The 19,309-nt window shown below is 43.2% G+C and overlaps 1 protein-coding gene across 8 annotated transcripts in view; it reads left to right on the top strand.

The window, feature by feature from the left end:
• Positions 1 to 19,309, top strand: part of Hecw2 (HECT, C2 and WW domain containing E3 ubiquitin protein ligase 2) — a 388,163-nt gene that overhangs the window by 263,881 nt on the left and 104,973 nt on the right. For 7 of the 8 annotated variants that reach the window (XM_006496067.2, XM_006496068.4, XM_006496066.4 and 4 more), the window contains 7 exons: positions 45 to 184; positions 3,989 to 4,089; positions 4,471 to 5,844; positions 7,160 to 7,255; positions 16,522 to 16,672; positions 17,284 to 17,387; positions 17,789 to 17,913. In XM_006496067.2, coding sequence (XP_006496130.1) covers positions 45 to 184; positions 3,989 to 4,089; positions 4,471 to 5,844; positions 7,160 to 7,255; positions 16,522 to 16,672; positions 17,284 to 17,387; positions 17,789 to 17,913 — 2,091 coding nt within the window. Of the gene's footprint in view, positions 1 to 44; positions 342 to 3,988; positions 4,090 to 4,470; positions 5,845 to 7,159; positions 7,256 to 16,521; positions 16,673 to 17,283; positions 17,388 to 17,788; positions 17,914 to 19,309 lie in introns of those variants that run through there. The other variant, NM_172655.3, reaches the window with a different exon arrangement.

Below are 19,309 nucleotides of genomic sequence, written 5' to 3'. Positions count from 1 at the left end.
TTGTCTTCTAAGCCAACATGTTGTATGTTCTTTTTTAATTTCAGAAATACTCCTTTTTTGCACTTTTGACTGATGTCTTAGAAATTGAAATCAAAGACAAATTTGCCAAGAGCCGGCCCATCATCAAACGCTTCCTGGGGAAACTAACCATTCCAGTGCAGAGGCTGCTGGAGCGGCAGGCTGGGTAACTAACTGCCCCTCACTTGCCTCTCTTCTGAGATTAGTTTTTGAGGAGACAGAAGTGAAGCTTGGTAGTCCCTGGGTGTGTCTTGTCGATAAGAAGTGGAATGTGTCTCTTTAATAAGTGCCCTTATGCTCAATAAAGTGCACTGGACCCAAAATACCTTGTTCCAATGATTCACCTCCTTGTGGTATCAATCCTTTCCCAAGTCTCACCTAGATAGCAGTCAGTGACCATTCTCCTGCTACTCGGCTGGTTCGAGGGCATGTTGAAATCTTGCTGTGACACCCTCTCATGAGAATGTTCCACCCTCATCTTATCCTGATAAATTCCATCCACAGGGCCTACCTTTATTCCTGAAACACAAAAACCAAACTTATTTGGAGACTTAGATTTAGTTTTTCACTCCTGTAAGCTGTCTATGTAAGTTGTGAGTAGTTAAGAAATACAACATGCCCCCACCCATTGTTATGTAATACATAGTTTTATATCGTGGCTACTAGCAAACTCAATACTGCAAGTACTCTGGGGCGGTATTAGGTCATTTTGTGTGTCTTTTTTTCACTTCAGAAGAACCTTTTGAATGTGTGGTAATATGAGCCCCCTCCTCATAGCGGCAGTGGGGGCAACCCCCTCGGATGCTGGGTTGTTACCCTGCCCATCGTTAGACTATTTCAGAGACTTGTCCACATAGTGTCAGCAACTCCCAGAGGTGGAGGGTGTGATGCTAGTCATTTCAGAGATGAGGCTCTCAGGCTGCAGGTGGGAGAGCCGAGATCTGAGCTCAGTCCCTCTGCTCTAGACCCGCTGCTCTCTGAAACATCTGGAGGACAAGTTGTAGTTGTTCCCTGCCCGGGAAGCTGGCCCTGCATATTCACTGCACTTTTTACACCTTGAGTTCTGCCTGTAAGTGTTGCCAGTGGAGACCTGACCCTCCACATTCACTTCAGGTTTCTGGGGTTTCTGTTTCCTCATCTGAAAACGATTACTCAGACTATGAGGCCCCTCTAGCCCCATCAAACTCACAGATTCTGATGGATTCTGTTCCGCTTGATTTTCAGAAGATGTGACCAGGGTGGGTGGACAGCCCACACAAAATAAAGCAATAATACAAAACTCTAGGAGCTTGGTTTATCTGATAAAAAGCTGAGACATGACAGTTATTTTTAAAGATAATAATTATAGCTTCTAGAAGATATATTTTGAGAACTTTTGAAATTATTCTTAGCGTGTATCAACAGTGAATGATTATGTTAGGAATCAACTGCAATAAAGCTAGTATATTTCTCACTTGATTTATATTAATTATAACCATCTAATTCAGGTACTATATCTGTATCCATTTATGTACTGATAGCAAGATTGATCAAGGAATGGCTTGAGCTTGTCAGTGGTGTTTGTGTTAGTCTTTTAAAGAGCTAAACACCCACGGGAGAGACAGACCCAGCTCTGTGTGTAGTGTAAGGAAGTCCAAAATGCATTCACAAAGTGTCAGAAGTGAGATGTCTTTCCATGAACAGGCTAAAAGCATTGCCATCGTACCAGATACTGGCATATGTTAAAATTTCTGACCTGATTATTGTTTTCTATTGAGTAATCAATACATCTTGAAAGGGCTGTACTTTGGTTAGTTACACATTTGGTGAACTGCAGCTATCTGAAATAGGTGATAGTGTCCAGGGCAGGGCTTTATGGGATAATCTACACTTCCTAATCTTTTTTTAAAGCATTTGTTTAACCGTAAAATTTTCCATGGCATGGCCAGCTTCCTTTCCAAAAGACTTGTCACGGTCCTATGGTTATCATTTTCTCCAATTAGTGGGAGAATGCCTCGGGCATCTAGAGAAAGTCTTTTGTTGTTTGTTTTTTATAATAGTAGTAATGTATAGCATATTCTTCGTAATGATACATCATAGCAGGAAGCAGCTTGAGTCTGGATGGGCTGGACAAACTCAGGAGGAGAACCGGGACCCACACTCCGTACAGAACACACTCTTCATGGAGGATCCAAGAGGCATAGGCCACTTTTCTGAACTGTGATATGGGAGAGTTGAATTGAGGATGTTTTTCTCAGTTAAAATTATTCCACGTAATGGTTCTTGTTTGGCAGTTAGTTATTATGTATCCATTAAGTGCCTACTAAATGTCAAGCACTGTGTTGGGCATTGGAGATGAGACAGTAACTAAAACAGATGTGTACAGTCCTTTCCTTATAACTCTTATAGAACACTCATTCTCTACCTTAAACATTGCTTTTGCAAATCTTCCCTCATTAGCATCACTAGTGGTTTTTGGCAGAAAATGGAGACGCAATCATTTTATTTTGACAAGAAAATGATGGATTTATTAGATGACTAGGTGTCAGAAAGTAGAGGCTAGGCCTTGGGATTTGCTGCTGGGCATACTCACCAGTGTGCAAGCACTTCTGTATGTCAGGGGCTCCCTGAATGGTGTGAATACAGCGGTGAATAGGAAAGGTGCATCCCTGTCATTGCACCAATTGCAGCTGCTATGGAGTTCTATCAAATATTCTGATGTAATATGCGTGTAATACCTGTTTGAACTCCCTGTTCAGCAAGAGTATTGATGGCAACATGACATTCAGGTATCCCACAAGTAGAAAATGGCAGTAAGAGGAACACCACCCAAAGCAGCCTGGAATCACGGAGACTGTGTGTCAGATGAGCTTGTAGTACAGAGGATGCCTGACAGGGGCTTCCTCAGTGGGGTAACGTGTATCTCATCCCCAGTCTGCCATCCAGTAGCTTCTTCTTATGGTAGCTACTTACCTTCATATCTTCCTCTAGTAAACAGGGTTTGTGCTTCCTCCCTGGTGGCCAGGGAAGTAAAGAGAACAGATCCCTAGAGCCCCGGGAATGTGTACATGTTCTTCAGTGAACACTTCAGGTGGGAAAGCAAACTGTTGGACAGCATCAGTCTAGGACAATAATATCAACATCATAAAAAGATATGTCTCAAGAACTTACTTATGAATTCAGATGAATTACAAATTGATAAAATTTTATATATATATATATATATACACACGCATATATATGTATGTATATTTGTTTACAAAACAAAGCTCTATATGTTGATGCTGCAAAGCTGACTAAAGGCTCTATAAAGTAGTGGTGCAGAGGCATCTCTTCCCAGAAGAGCCGGTAGAGGGCAGCGTGAGAGCAGAAATAGTGTGACTTGATTAGCCTTTTGGTTGTCTGTAATTAGTTGTCAATCAGCTGACTCAGGATAGGAGTTCCTTGTATTTGAATCTGGAAAATAGACATGGACTTGAAACAGCTGGATAATCCTATCCTTATGCCAGCCAACAGCCTAAGACCACCACGAAGGCAGGCCAAAAAATGAGCAGCAGGCCAGTTGTGATCAAGCCTAGCACCAGACATGGGATTCGGTACTCTCCCTCATTGCAGAACACCTGAGGTTTGTACCTGAGAGTCAGTAGGTTCCCCAGGAATGAGAGCATTATCTCTAGTCCCTTATTTTGCAGATGAGGAAGGTAAGGTCAGCCCGTGCGCACACACACTTACACACACATACACACACACACACATACTCACAATAGGAGCTGCTGTCTGGAATCAACCTGGTTTTATATTCTCATATTGTTCTCTCTTCTTTAATGTTTCCTATAAGGTGACTTTCTTTTTGTCCCTGGGCCACGTTGTGCTCCAGCCTGTATTTACTTCAAATTCTGAAATGTTCAAGGGACAGCCTGTGGGTCTGGGGTGGCCTGTGGGAAGAAGGCAAAGGTACACTCGGGATGAAGGGCTGTTTCTTCCCCTGCAGGGACCAAATGCTCAGCTACAACCTTGGCAGACGGCTCCCAGCTGACCACGTGAGTGGGTACCTCCAGTTTAAAGTGGAAGTTACATCTTCTGCTCACGAAGGTGAGGTGTCTCTTGCTGCATAAGCACACACTGTCCATTGATAGTTGGCATTTAAATGGAATCATTCTGTGTCCAGTGCTGGAAATGGAATGGCTTTCCAATGACTGCCAGCTTCCAAAGCACTTAGGAGAGTCTGGTTAGCAAAAAACGGCTCCAAGAATTACGTTTGCGTTACGAAGGTAGTCTGCAGAGATCGAACCTATACCTCCTGTGCCAGATGTTACACGGGATACTCATTTAGTGAGGAGTAGTGAGTTCTAGCAGCCAGTGACACGTCAGAGTCACCTTTGGGATGACTGAACTCAGCAAACTTGTTAGTTTCAGGACAGTAGGTCTTTCTGTCTTCTATTGAATGCTCACCAGTGCTGCTTCCTCACTCAGATGCTTCTCCAGAGGCTGTCGGCACCATCCTCGGAGTCCACACTGTGAATGGAGACCTGGGCAGCCCTTCCGATGAGGAGGATATGCCAGGCAGCCATCATGACAGTACTATCTGTGCTAATGGGCCAGTGTCCGAGGACAGTGTTGCTGATGGCACCCCTAAGCATTCTTTCAGGACTAGCTCTACCCTGGAGATCGACACGGAGGACTTGATCTCTACTTCTTCTAGAAATTCACCCCCCAGGGGCCGCCAGGATTCCCTCAATGATTACTTAGATGCTATTGAACACAATGGCCCCGCCAGGCCAGGGGCAGCCTCCTCCTCTGAGCGGTCCATGGGAGCCTCTCCTAAACTGAGGAGTAGTTTTCCCACTGACACAAGACTCAATGCGATGCTTCATATTGACTCAGACGAAGAAGACCATGAGTTTCAGCAAGACTTGGGCTACCCATCTTCTTTGGAGGAGGAGGGAGGCTTGATCATGTGCAGCAGGGCGTCGAGAATTGATGATGGGAGCCTGACATCTCAGACCAAACCAGAGGATGACAACCCTGTGGAGAATGAGGATGCCTCTATACATGAAACTGCATCCTTAGAAGAGAGGCTGGAGAATCTTCCAGAGGTTGCAGATGGCTCCTTGCCATCAAGTACAGCCCCTGATGAAAATGAAGCCAACCTGGAGCCTCAACCCAGTGCAGACCAGGGTAGCACTGAATTGTGTAGCTCTCAAGAAGTAGATCAGCCCACAAGTGGTGCAGATGCAGGAGCTTCTGACACATCTGGAGGGAGCCGCAGAGCTGCCAGTGAGACCGAGTCCCTGGACCAGGGATCTGAACCTTCCCAGGTGTCCTCTGAGACAGAACCCAGTGACCCTGCAAGGACAGAGAGTGTGAGTGAGGCCAGTACCAGACCTGAGGGGGAGAGTGACCCGGAAGGCGCAGACAGCTCATGCAATGAGAGCGTGACTACACAGCTGTCCTCCGTGGAGACACGGTGCTCATCTCTAGAGAGTGCGCGATTTCCAGAAACCCCCGCCTTTTCTTCTCAGGAGGAAGAAGATGGGGCCTGTGCAGCTGAGCCCACCAGCAGTGGCCCCGCAGAGGGGTCGCAGGAGTCCGTCTGCACTCCTAGTTCTTTACCTGCTGTGCAGGTGCCCAGCAGGGAAGAGGAAGGGTCAGCGGCTGAAGCTGCTGCTTTATCTGAGCAGGGGGAGCTAGGGGAAGTCTGGCAGAGGAGGGGGAGTCTTGAGGGAGCAGCCGCTGCTGCTCCTGCTGCTGCTGCCACTGATAGCCAGCCCCAGGAAGATGGGGATGCTGGGGATGCCCAAGGTGCCTGCGAAGGGGCCACTGCCCAGGAGGAGGGCGCCACTGGAGGTAGGATATAGAAGACAGCATGACTCTTGGCTTAAGCGTAACTGCTCAAAAAGAAATCATATAATTTACATATGTGTATATGCATAATTTACATGTATGTGGATATATAATTTACATATGTGTAGATATATGTACTATATGTAAATATATCATTGGCATGTATGTGTATATAATTTGCATGTGTGTAGAAGTATGGTTTGTGTATATGTAAATTGTGATGCAGTTTGCATGTATAGGTGAATAAGAAAATGAATTCCTCCTCTGGGGTTTACCAATCAGCAAAAGAATTAAAGAGGGGAAAATAAGGAAGCAAATGTATAGATACCTAAAGCCATTCTTATGCATCAGGCCTCCCAGTCTGGAGAGACCATCATTTGCCATTCACATAGCTAGGAAGAAGAGGGCATGATTTCCATGCACACAGACCTCAGTTCAAATTCAGTCCTTTTAAAGCAGGCATCATCTATTGCTGACATACGAGGCCTGGCAAGCAGTAGTCTTCCATCTTAAAGAAGATACAAAACCAATCAGTACATTGGTGTGATGTGTAGGGCGGGGATGGGGAGTACTGCAAGCCGCTCACTCTTAAAGCTCCAGAACAGGAAGTCAGTGTGAATGGGGAGGAGGGAAGCACTGTTTAAGTCTGACGTTGCAAGTTCAGACATAAAATTTGTATTTAAGATGTCCTAGAGAGAGGCTGGAAAGGGGGAAAGGGGGAAAGGACAGTCTCTGGTGCCTAAATAACACAGACTCAAAGAAAAATTGTTTCTTTTCATTTGGAATAGTGATTAACCCCAGGGCCTTGTATTTGCATGTCAGGCAAACTGTATGAGTGAAGCACAACCCAGCCCTAAGAATTATTTTCTTATTGTATGTTTTATTTTCTACCAAAATTATCCCCTTCTTTCCCTCTGAATCTTATTTTGCTTTTCACTATCTTATGGCCACTTTGTGACCCTAAAGCGTTAGTTATGAGCAGGCTAGAGGCAGAGAGGAGCAAGGGGAGCTACATGCTGGGAACATTTCTCTAGGAGCCTCTTCTGGGCCTACATCCTTGCGGGAAATAAACTGAAAGAGAATGGAGAGAGCAGCCTTGGAACTGATGTTTGAATTGTTTGCTTGCTTCCTTTGTATTGAGACAGAGTCTTTCTGTGTGGCTCAGGCAAGCCTGGAACTCTCTAGCCTCCTGCCTCATTCTGCCAGTACACCTATCCTAGGTGTGTGTTTTTGTTGGGGGGGGGGGGGGTAGTGGGGGCATTCATTTTGATGCAAAAGGAAAAGCAATACCTGGGTAACTTTCTACCTTTTACCCTAGGTTCTCAAACCAATGGCCACCAGCCCTTGAGGTCACTACCTTCCGTGCGCCAGGACGTCAGCCGGTACCAGAGGGTGGATGAGGCTCTCCCACCAAGTGAGCAGCTGTTAGCTAAAGGTTTACCTTACTGGCAGTGTGCAAAGGTGACAGGCAGATCCTTTCCCTGGTTCCTGGAGAAGAAGGTGTCTGAGAGATGCCACTTGACCAGTGGCTGGAATCTGAGATGCTCTGTCCAGGCACTCCCCTCTGGTACTGTTCTGAAGGAAAGGGCAGCTAGGATGAGCCAGCATTGTTCAGCCCATGGAGTGAATGCCATAATCCCTAGGTTTCAAGCATCAGTTGCATAAGAGAACTTTTTAAAATGCTTCACAGCAGTGTGATTTTCTTCAGCACCTAGGCGAGACGGACAGGTTTTCTTAGAAAAGCCTCACCCTGCAATGCACTAGCTTTCATCCCTTTCATCATTTTAAATTATTAAATACAGGGTCTTATTTTTTTTTCCTTAGGGATATACAGAACATGCTATTAATTTCAGAATTTACCCTACAGACTTTTGGGGATTATAACCATTATTTGAGAAATTAAAGGGTGTGTCAATGTCTTACTTTTAGAAGATGCTGAATGCTTTGATAGATGGTTGAGGATTAGGGGTGTGAGGGAAATGGTTCACAGCCCAAATTAGTGATACTCTTCACTCCTCATTAGCACAAAATATGAAGTCTGCTAAAGTTTCTCTGGTCTCTGACAGTGGCATGCTGAGAGCAAGCTCACTGAGCATACAGCACTGTAGCTGTGGTGCTGGAGCGGCGGCTGGAGGGAAGGCCTCCTGGGTCCTTGTTTGTCCTATTCCCCACCAGCTTCTCCGCTCACTGCCCACCCTTCTTAGCACATGTGAGGGTGAGAAAAAGGTGGGAGCTTCAAATAATGGGATCTGAAGAGAAGTGCAGGCATTCTTGTGCTGAAATCCCACGTGGCGATTCTTGGAGGGGGCAGACAGGAGCAGAGTGCCATCATTCTAGTCAATCAGGGAAACTGCCTTGATCCTTCTGCAGTCTGTTGTTCATGGATCCCTCCCTTTTTATACATTTGAATAAAAAAACAATCAAATGCTGTATTCTTTGGGCAAAGTTTGATATAATTGGAGCAGAATGGATTAGGAACATCAGAAGAGAGTTCTGGAAGAGTTTTGTATGTGAATGTAGCTCAATCGTAGAGTTTCTGGGTATTGGAGAAGGGAGCATAGCATTGCATGAGTGTGTTGATAGTAAGCACCCTCCTAGTCACATCCAGTTACTCCAGTTTTGTTGGACATAATTTTGATCTAGAGATTACAGTTTTAAAGGTAAATGATGTTTTCTTCTGAAATCAGGATCCCTACTTATGATATTTCAGTGTCCTTCTTTAAACATGGTGATAAACCCAGAGAGCAAAAGTGACTTTGTCATATCCCTCTTTTAGTGAGGGACCTGTGCATGGGAGAAGAATTTCCTGTTCAGTTGTTCACAGTACTGTCCACACTCACTGGGATGGGCTTGCACGGCAGTGATCATTAACTGGGAGGCCAGAGAAGGCCAGGGTCCAGTTTGAAGGAAATAAGACTAGTGAAAAGAGCAGGTTGGTCATAGGCGTTCCTTCCCTGTGTCCATTTCCCATACAGATCAAAAGAGTAAGGCCTTTCCTGCCTCTGAACCCTAACTAGGTACCAGTGCTGTGACAGTGGCCGCGGGATCGTGTTACCATCATTGTGAGCACATCGTACAGAGCAACTTTTAAATGGGCTGTATATATATTTAATGCATGTGGAATCCAAGAGACTGGATTTCAGTCCGTGGTCTTGAGGAGAATCTTAGCCTCCTATGAACTCTGAGAACTCCTATTTGTTCCATGGGTTTGTTTGTCACATTAGCTGTTAAGTTCCAATTCACTTCTGACAGTGTTTCTTAACTTTCTGTGTGTCTAGGAATGATGGGGGAAGGCTGGTAGAACTGGAGATAACTGAGTCCTGGGATCTGAAGACCTGGGTGTATCTTAGAACTCAGCTTTTCTTTTTTTTTTTTTAATTTTTAAATTTTTTATTAGATATTTTCTTTTTTGTTGTTGTTGTTGTTTTTTATTTTGTTTTGTTTTGTTTTTGTTTTTTTAGCTTTTTTTTAATTAGGTATTTTCCTCATTTACATTTCCAATGCTATACCAAAAGTCCCCCATACCCTCCCCCCTACTCCCCTACCCACCCACTCCCACTTTTTGGCCCTGGCGTTACCCTGTACTGAGGCATATAAAGTTTGCAAGTCCAATGGGCCTCTTTTTCCAGTGATGGCCCACTAGGCCATCTTTTGATACATATGCAGCTAGAGTCAAGAGCTCCGGGGTACTGGGTAGTTCATAGTGTTGTTCCACCTATAGGGTTGCAGTTCCCTTTAGCTCCTTGGGTATTTTCTCTAGCTCCTCCATTGGGGGCCCTGTGATCCATCCAATAGCTGACTGTGAGCATCCACTTATGTGTTTACTAGGCCCCAGCGTAGTCTCACTAGAGACAGCTATATCAGGGTCCTATCAGCAAAATCTTGCTAGTGTATGCAATGGTGTCAGTGTTTGGAGGCTGATTATGGGATGGATCCCTGGATATGGCAGTCTCTAGATGGTCCATCCTTTCTTCTCAGCTCCAAACTTTGTCTCTGTAACTCCTTCCATGGGTGTTTTGTTCCCAATTCTAAGAAGGGGCAAAGTGTCCATACTTTGGTCTTTGTTCTTCTTGAGTTTCATGTGTTTTGCATATTGTAACTTCTATCTTGGGTATTCTAAGTTTCTGGGCTAATATCCACTTATCAGTGAGTACATATCATTTGAGTTCTTTTGTGATTGGGTTACCTCACTCGGGATAATGCCCTCCAGGTCCATCCTTTTGCCTAGGAATTTCATAAATTCATTCTGTTTAATAGCTGAGTAGTACTCCATTGTGTAAATGTACCACATTTTTTTTAAATCCATTCCTCTGTTGAGGGGCATCTGGGTACTTTCCAGCTTCTGGCTATTATAAATAAGGCTGCTATGAACATAGTGGAGGATGTTTCTTTCTTACTAGTTGGAACATCTTCTGGATATATGCCCAGGAGAGGTATTGCAGGATCATCTGGTAGTACCATGACCAATTTTCTGAGAAACCGCTAGACTGATTTCCAGAGTGGTTGTACAAGCTTGCAATCCCACCAACAGTGGAGGAGTGTTCCTCTTTCTCCACATGCTCGCCAGCATCTGCTGTCAATTGAATTTTTGATCTGATCCATTCTGACTGGTGTGAGATGGAATCGCAGGGTTGTTTTGATTTGCATTTCCCTGATGATTAAAGATGCTGAACATTTTTTCAGGTGTTTCTCAGCCATTCGGTATTTCTCAGGTGAGAATTCTTTGTTTAGCTCTGAGCCCCATTTTTAATGGGGTTATTTGATTTTCTGGAGTCCACCTTCTTGAGTTCTTTATATATATATTGGATATTAGTTCTCTATCTGATTTAGGATACGTAAAGATCCTTTCCCAATCTGTTGGTGGCCTTTTTGTCTTATTGTTGGTGTCTTTTGCCTTACAGAAGCTTTGCAGTTTCATGAGGTCCCATTTGTCAATTCTCGATCTTACAGCACAAGCCATTGCTGTTCTATTCAGGAATTTTTCCCCTGTGCCAATATCTTGGAGGCTTTTCCCCACTTTCTCCTCTATAAGTTTCAGTGTCTCTGGTTTTATGTGGAGCTCCTTGATCCACTTCAATTTGACCTTAGTACAAGGAGATAGGAATGGATCAATTCGCATTCTTCTACATGATAACAACCAGTTGTGCCAGCACCATTTGTTGAAAATGCTGTCTTTTTTCCACTGGATGGTTTTAGCTCCCTTGTCGAAGATCAAGTGACCATAGGTATGTGGGTTCATTTCTGGGTCTTCAATTCTATTCCATTGGTCTACTTCTGTCGTTACACCAGTACCATGGCTTTTTAAATCCCAGTTGCTCTGTAGTAAAGCTTTAGGTCAGGCATGGTGATTCCACCAGAGGTTCTTTTATCCTTGAGAAGAGTTTTTGCTATCCTAGGTTTTTTGTTATTCCAGATAAATTTGCAGATTGTTCTTTCTAATTCGTTGAAGAATTGAGTTGGAATTTTGATAGGGATTGCATTGAATCTATAGATTGCTTTTGGCAAGATAGCCATTTTTACAATGTTGATCCTGTCAATCCATGAGCATGGGAGATCTTTCCATCTTTTGAGATTTTCTTTAATTTCTTTCTTCAGAGACTTGAAGTTCTTATCATACAGATCTTTCACTTCCTTAGTTAGAGTCACACCAAGGTATTTTATATTATATGTGACTATTGAGAAGGGTGTTGTTTCCCTAATTTCTTTCTCAGCCTGTTTGTTCTTTGTGTAGAGACAGGCCATTGTCTTGTTTGAGTTAATTTTATATCCTGCTACTTCACCGAAGCTGTTTATCAGTTTTAGGAGTTCTCTGGTGGAATTTTTAGGGTCACTTATATATACTATCATATCATCTGCAAAAAGTGATATTTTGACTTCCTCTTTTCCAATTTGTATCCCTTTGATCTCCTCTTGTTGTCGAATTGCTCTGGCTAGGACTTCAAGTACAATGTTGAATAGGTAGGGAGAAAGTAGGTAGCCTTGTCTAGTCCCTGATTTTAGTGGGATTGCTTCCAGCTTCTCTCCATTTACTTTGATGTTGGCTACTGGTTTGCTGTAGATTGCATTTATCATGTTTAGGTATGGGCCTTGCATTCCTGATCTTTCCAAGACTTGTATCATGAATGGGTGTTGGATTTTGTCAAATGCTTTCTCCCCATCTAACGAGATGATCATGTGGTTTTTGTCTTTGAGTTTGTTTATATAATGGATTACATTGATGGATTTCCATATATTAAACCATCCCTGTATCCCTGGAATAAAACCTACTTGGTCAGGATGGATGATTGTTTTAATGTGTTCTTGGATTTGGATAGCGAGAATTTTATTGAGTATTTTTGCATCGATATTCATAAGGGAAATTGGTCTGAAGTTTTCTATCTTTGTTGGATCTTTCTGTGGTTTAGGTATCAGAGTAATTGTGGCTTCATAGAATGAGTTGGGTAGAGTACCTTCTACTTCTATTTTGTGGAATAGTTTGTGCAGAACTGGAATTAGATCTTCTTTGAAGGTCTGATAGAACTCTGTACTAAACCCATCTGGTCCTGGGCTTTTTTTGGTTGGGAGACCATTAATGACTGCTTCTATTTCTTTAGGGGATATGGGACTGTTTAGATCGTTAACTTGATTCTGGTTTAATTTTGGTACCTGGTATCTGTCTAGAAATTTGTCCATTTCGTCCAGGTTTTCCAGTTTTGTTGAGTATAGCCTTTTGTAGAAGGATCTGATGGTGTTTTGGATTTCTTCAGGGTTTGTTGTTATGTCTCCCTTTTCATTTCTGATTTTGTTAATTAGAATGCTGTCCCTGTGCCCTCTAGTGAGTCTGGCTAAGGGTTTATTTATCTTGTTGATTTTCTCAAAGAACCAGCTCCTCGTTTGGTTGGTTCTTTGAATAGTTCTTCTTGTTTCCACCTGTTTGATTTCACCCCTGAGTTTGATTATTTTCTGCAGTCTACTCCTCTTGGGTGAATTTGCTTCCTTTTTTTCTAGAGCTTTTAGGTGTGTTGTCAAGCTGCTAGTGTCTGTTCTCTCTAGTTTCTTTTTGGAGGCACTCAGAGCTATGAGTTTCCCTCTTAGAAATGCTTTCATTGTGTTCCATAAGTTTGGGTATGTTGTGGCTTCATTTTCATTAAACTCTAAAAAGTCTTTAATTTCTTTCTTTATTCCTTCCTTGACCAAGGTATCATTGAGAAGAGTGTTGTTCATTTTCCACGTGAATGTTGGCTTTCCATTATTTATGTTATTATTGAAGATCAGCCTTAGTCCATGGTGGTCTGATAGTATGTATGGGACAATTTCAATATTTTTGTATCTGTTGAGGCCTGTTTATATGGTCAATTTTAAAGAAGGTACCATGAAGTGCTGGGACTCAGCTTTTCTATGAAGGTTCTCAGACCAAGTCTGGCATCTGACAGACCCCCCACCCCCACCCCCACCCATGCCCAGGTACCTTGGGAAACAGAGGCAGCAGGCAGTTTTCCAACCTCATTATTGCCACATATTTGCTTATATAGGGAAATCTTATGTGGAACACCAGTGTGCAGTGTCAGATGTTTAGAGCTAAAGTGAGGGGAGAGAGCAGTTCTGGAGAGCCACCCTAAGTATATAAGGCTTAAGGAATTCCAGCTGGGTTTGGAACTTGTAGCCTATTTATATAAGGTGAATGGATGACACTACAATGTTACTAGATCCTTTCTGAACCTGATTTAATAAAACTGGCATTGTTTTATAGATGTATTGACTTTTAGAAAAGAAAAATGTTTGGTTCTGTCCTCTAGTTTTCTACTGAAATGGTGATGCATTGAGACATAGTAGCTTTCTGAAGGTCTCACAGCAAAAGTATGACTAAGCTAGAAACCAGACCTCTTACCATTCAGGGTTATTTATGTACAGACCCTGAGACCCACCCCAGCACATTGTTCTCTTCTTTTTCCATCCCAACGGTGCTGCTCACTTTATGCTCTACTGTGGCAGGAGAAGGAAGGGGGGGTCCAGATCCTGCCTTCTAACTCTGCCTATCAGTGTTTAGTGGCATCCATCTGAAGGAAGCTATGATGGAGTGAAATGAGTGCTCCTCTGCATTCTTATATGGAGAACAAGCCAGGTCCAATAGGAAGACATTCAAGTAAACATGGTCTCGATGATGGTAGTGAAGCATCCTACCGGCATTGACCACTTGGGACAGAAGAATGCCAAGGGCCTAACAGCCTTTCCTAATCCAGTGCCAGACACCCACTTGAAGTCAGCAGTATTGCAGAGATGGGCTATCTGATATCAATAGCCTTCAAAGTACATTCACTATCCTGGATTCTTAGAGAGCAAATCTGTGGTTCTGGCTTCTTATTCTGCCTATTACACATTAAAAAATGTCTTTAATGAATGATACGTTAGGGTTATCTCTGGTCTTTGTGGAAGGAAAATAAAAGGATTTTTATAGAATTACATCACTGAAAATCATTTGTTCTCTTATTACACGGTTTGTGAAAGACATGATAGTAACAGTATTTGGGGGATCCTTCTTCCAAATCTCTCCATTTTGCTGCACATATAAGCCGTTAAGCAGGCTGCATGCACATCTCCTTAGGTAAATCTTTAGTTATTTCCAAGGAAACAATTCCATCTCTGAAGGCTTTGGGTTTTTTGGACCTTTCTTTTGTCAGTGAGTGGAAAGTATACAGCAGTGTGTTTTCTTTCTGCTTCAACTGCTAGAGCTTTGGAGCCAATTCTTAGTAACAGCCTTATCATGGAAGCTTGGCTGGATTTTTTCTGATTCCTTCATGTGCTTTTCTGTTCTTTTTAAATCTCTGACGACTTCTTCTTCTTCTTCTTCTTCTTCTTCTTCTTCTTCTTCTTCTTCTTCTTCTTCTCCTCCTCCTCCTCCTCCTCCTCCTCCTCCTCCTCCTCCTCCTTCTCCTCCTCCTTCTCCTCCTCCTCCTCCTTCTCCTCCTCCTTCTCCTCCTCCTCCTCCTTCTCCTCCTCCTCCTCCTCCTTCTCCTCCTCCTCCTCCTCCTCCTTCTCCTCCTCCTCCTCCTCTTCCTCCTCCTCCTCCTTCTTCATTGAGAGCTGCTATAAACAGACTTGGGGAAAACTTTGCTACCTGTTTTCATGTGTTTTTCTTGACATGCTATTGATGGATAAATTATCCCAACTCTAATAAGACAGAAATGAGATGGAACAATTGGCTCTTGAGATATTTGGGATAGGCAAGTGTAAAAGGAGCCCACCAAAACTTTAGAGCAGATCAAAAGGGTTTGGAAAATGCTTACCATTTTTGTGTCGCACTGACCATGAGATGAGGCCTTTCAGAATTGTCCTTTTGGTGAAATTATAACTGTGCCCAAAGAGTTCAGATATATAGGCATCTTCGTCGTGCCTGTCTTACCTTGAAACATGAGTGGCATTTAGAGGCTGCTGTCTGTGTGGAGCTTTATCTCTGTTTCAACTTTCCTTTCTCTTGACAGTTGTAATAACGGGCCATGGTCACTATCAGATGCTTCTCCACCCGCAGCTAAAGCAATGGCCTTTACTGCTGGCCTTGCGCAGGTGGGCCTATGGTGCAGCACTTTGCAACCCTAAGGGCTTGGTTGAGATATGTGTTCCATTCACTTCTGGCATGAATACCACAGGTAGTGAGAACTATGCCCTCCTTGTAGGCTCCTGCCTGGCTCCAGGGAATCTATTGATGCGTTTTGTGACCACGAGGAAAATCTGAGCTAATTGTACTTTTCTGGAGAAAAGTGTTGATTAATTTTTTAATTAATTTACTTAGAGATATAGATGTAGAAAGATTTTTTTCCTGAATAAAAAAAAAAAAGGTCTCTGGTATATTCATGTTTACTGTATAGTCCTCCTCCAGTGGTAATACATTCTGAAAAGTTGTCCTGTTGAAAAGATTAGCTTATACTCTGTCAATTTAAACAGGGAGTGGCCATCCAGTTGCAGGAGCATGGTGCCTTGTTCTGAAGACAAGACCTGACCTCTGGTTTTACTGAGCATGCAGTTATACATTGGTTTACGGAGATCAACACACTTACACATTGGTTTACAGAGACCAGCACAGTTACTGTGGTACTCAATATACAATTCTGTAATAAACTAAACTTCATATTTATCTAAAGTTGGAGGGAAGAACTTGTCCTTGCTCTGAAAATATTTTTCTTGTGAGGAGAGAGCAAGTTAAGATATGTGGCTGGTGATGTTGGTTGATCACGCTGAAGCATGCGGACGGCTGTCTAGCTGCTTTCCTACCACGATTGCGTGGATGTTTCTCCCAAGTGATGAGGGAAAGGATGATGCTAAAGAAGGAAGAAAAAGATAAAATCTGGGTGAAAACTAAATACCATTTTTATGTGAAACTCTGAAAAATGTTATGATACCAACTACATGTACTTTCACAACCTTGCTTACACATGGAGGGTAAGGATGGTGGAAGAGTCTTCACATTTAGAAATTCTTAAAAAAAAAAAAGGGAATTTTGTATCATGTATGCTGCAGTGGCTTAATAACTAGTAACAACAGTTTCCCAAGTGGACTGGGGAGGAAGCTAGGCTACGCAGCGAGGTATATGTTATTAGCCACAAATTATAGTGTGTGTGAGAGAGAGAACCTATGTTGAACTTAATGAAGGACCTTTCTGGCCTGGTTCCTCCTCCTTATCCCTGTTGGTGCCCTCCTGCTCTTTAGACTGGGAGGCACGGATTGACAGCCACGGCAGGATCTTCTATGTGGACCATGTAAACAGAACCACAACGTGGCAGCGGCCCACAGCTCCCCCTGCCCCACAGGTCCTGCAGCGATCTAACTCCATACAGCAAATGGAGCAGCTGAACCGACGGTGAGCACTCTCGATCCACGTTACTTCTCTCTTCTGTGGTTGGGCTTTTGTGTGTGCAGCATAGACGACTGGGCGTTTGTTCCACCTTTGATGTCCTGTCACTTAGCTAAATCTGGACTTCTCTTGAAAATGAAAATAAAGCATAAGCCTATATACACACTTGATGGTTGGGAAACTACAGAGGAAATAATCCTAATAATTCCTGTAGTCAGCCAAAAGCATGGGATTTTAGTAAGGCAGGCATACACATTTAGGATTTGAAGCCAAACTTCTGACCTTTGAAATCTAACCTTACAATGCAGTTTTATCCACTTAACCTGTTCAAAAGAACCATTCTTTGCCAAAAACTAATTGCTATAGAATAGTAACCTGTTTATTATAGATGGTTTTTCTTTGCTTAAGGGACACAGTTGTTCTGTTTTATTATGTTGACAGGAAAATTAAAAATGGTGGAGAGTAGAGCTTCAGTGTGTTGTCATTTACACAAGAGGTAGCTCTTCAGTGTGAGGATAGGACCCTGGGAGGTGACAGTTGAGGCTGGAGGCCCGGAACTTCTGGGCTCTAGGGTGGCTTCAGGAGGTTGGCATGTAACCCCAGGTTTGTGCTTTTAGTTATCAGAGCATCCGCAGAACCATGACTAATGAGAGGCCTGAGGAAAATACCAGTGCTATCGATGGGGCAGGGGAGGAAGCCGACTTTCACCAAGCCAGCGCAGGTAAGAACAAGCCCTCCGCTGTAATCCCAGAAATGTAGCAGAAGAACCAAGATTTCTAAGACATGAGCTGCTCTTTAAGAGAATGGCAATTTTTCTAAACACTTAACGTTTTATGAGTTCTGGGGAGAAGTATCACAAAACCAAAAACGTCACGTCACCATAGTCTCTGAGTCTGTGTCAAAATGGAACAAGAGCCTGGCCATTATTAAGAAGCTATGGATGCATTAGCACTGTTCCCAACTACAAATGATATCCAACATCATTTTAGTGTCATTAAGAATAGTCAGGTTCGTGCATGCAAATAAAAAAAAAATGTAGTTCTAGGGAATTGAAGTCACAGCCAATGACGTAAAGAGTGTTTGCAGTGTTTAGTTCTGAGCCTATATGTCCTGTCTGCTTAGACTTCCGTCGGGAGAACGTCCTGCCTCACTCTACCTCCAGATCCAGGCTCACGCTGCTGTTACAGTCACCCCCCGTGAAGTTCCTCATCAGCCCAGAGTTCTTCACCGTGCTGCATTCTAACCCTGTGAGTAGCTAATCTTGGAGGAACATTCTGGAAAGACAACAGGCCAGAGAAAATGATCCTTAGTCAGGGCCTGATCATAGGGACCATTGGAGTGCTCCCTGAGTACTCGGCGTGTTCCAACCTTGTTAAGTACCTTGTGTTAAGTACCTTGTATTTTAAACCACCATGCCATATAAACTTAGTGTATGTAACAGACACCCAAAACTCAAACAAACAAAAACAAAAACCTTTGGAGATGACTAGCTTATAAGCAGCAGATATTCATTTTCCAAAGTTTTGGGTGGCATAAAGTCCAGGATCATTTCGGTTGGCCTGGAGTCAGGTGATGTCCTGCTAATATTGTTCATGTATGATGGCACCTTGCTGAGGACTGTCTTCAGTTCTGCTTTTAGGAGGCTCTAATTGTACTTAGAATTATGCTTCATCCACCAATGAGTTACCGTGTCCTGATGAAAGTCATCATTGGTGATTAGGTTTCAGCAGATGTATGAGGAGAGGGACACAAGCCAGCTGGTGTGAGGGAATCATCCCAGGAGTCTCTGAGCTCAGGGAATGGCTTTGCTAAAGATACTAATGGGAGAGAGACCATCTTCATTGTATACAGAGTGACATCAAATAAGGAAACATTGCCTAAAAGGTCAGCTGGGTAGAATCCATTTATCAGGGCTTGAGCTAAGAGGAGCCTGGAGTAGAGAAGGAACCAGCAGGAGAGGAAGTAGCTGCAGAATCTTTGCAAAGATCTGGTGGGTTAGGAACTGCCGATTAGACACTGAAGATGATCCTGAATGGGAACATCCTCACATTAGTAAGTGATAATAACACGGATGTTAGAATGAAGTGGAAAATGTTGAATGTGGCAAAACAAATTAAATATCGTAGAGAGATCAGACTAGACTGAAGGGGAAAGTAGACACTGGCCTGGTCTCAGTGGCTGGAGATGGCTGTGTGGTGGTTTCTGTGTACCTGGATACTGATACTTATGTATTTCCGCCTAACTTTATAAACATGTGCATCTAGCTGGATTAGAGGTTTATGTCCTTTGTTATATCCTGGTTTAAATAGAAACCAAAAGGACTCCATTAGAGAGCAAGCATGAACAGTATGGTATTTGTCCTCAGCCTGTGAGAGGGTGAAGGCTTTTGCACATTTGCCAACTTTTTATTTATTCCTGATTGTATACTAGGCACTGAGCCAAGTTCTAGGAACATATACGCAACAGCACCTGTGGGTCTTGGAATCCCAGCTGTGAGAACACATTCCAGCATTTTGATGATTGTGCACTAGCAAGGGTGGAGACTGTGAGTGTATATCGTGACTGGGAATGCACCGGGAAGGGGCTATGGCTGGGAATGCATTTACAAAGGGTTCTGAAGGCTGGATAGGAGCTTACTCTAGA

Source organism: Mus musculus, chromosome 1, assembly GCF_000001635.26.
Source record: "Mus musculus strain C57BL/6J chromosome 1, GRCm38.p6 C57BL/6J".
Taxonomy (NCBI): Eukaryota; Metazoa; Chordata; class Mammalia; order Rodentia; family Muridae; genus Mus; species Mus musculus.
Note: the sequence above shows the minus strand (reverse complement) of the source record. Positions and strands in the feature narration are given on the sequence as shown.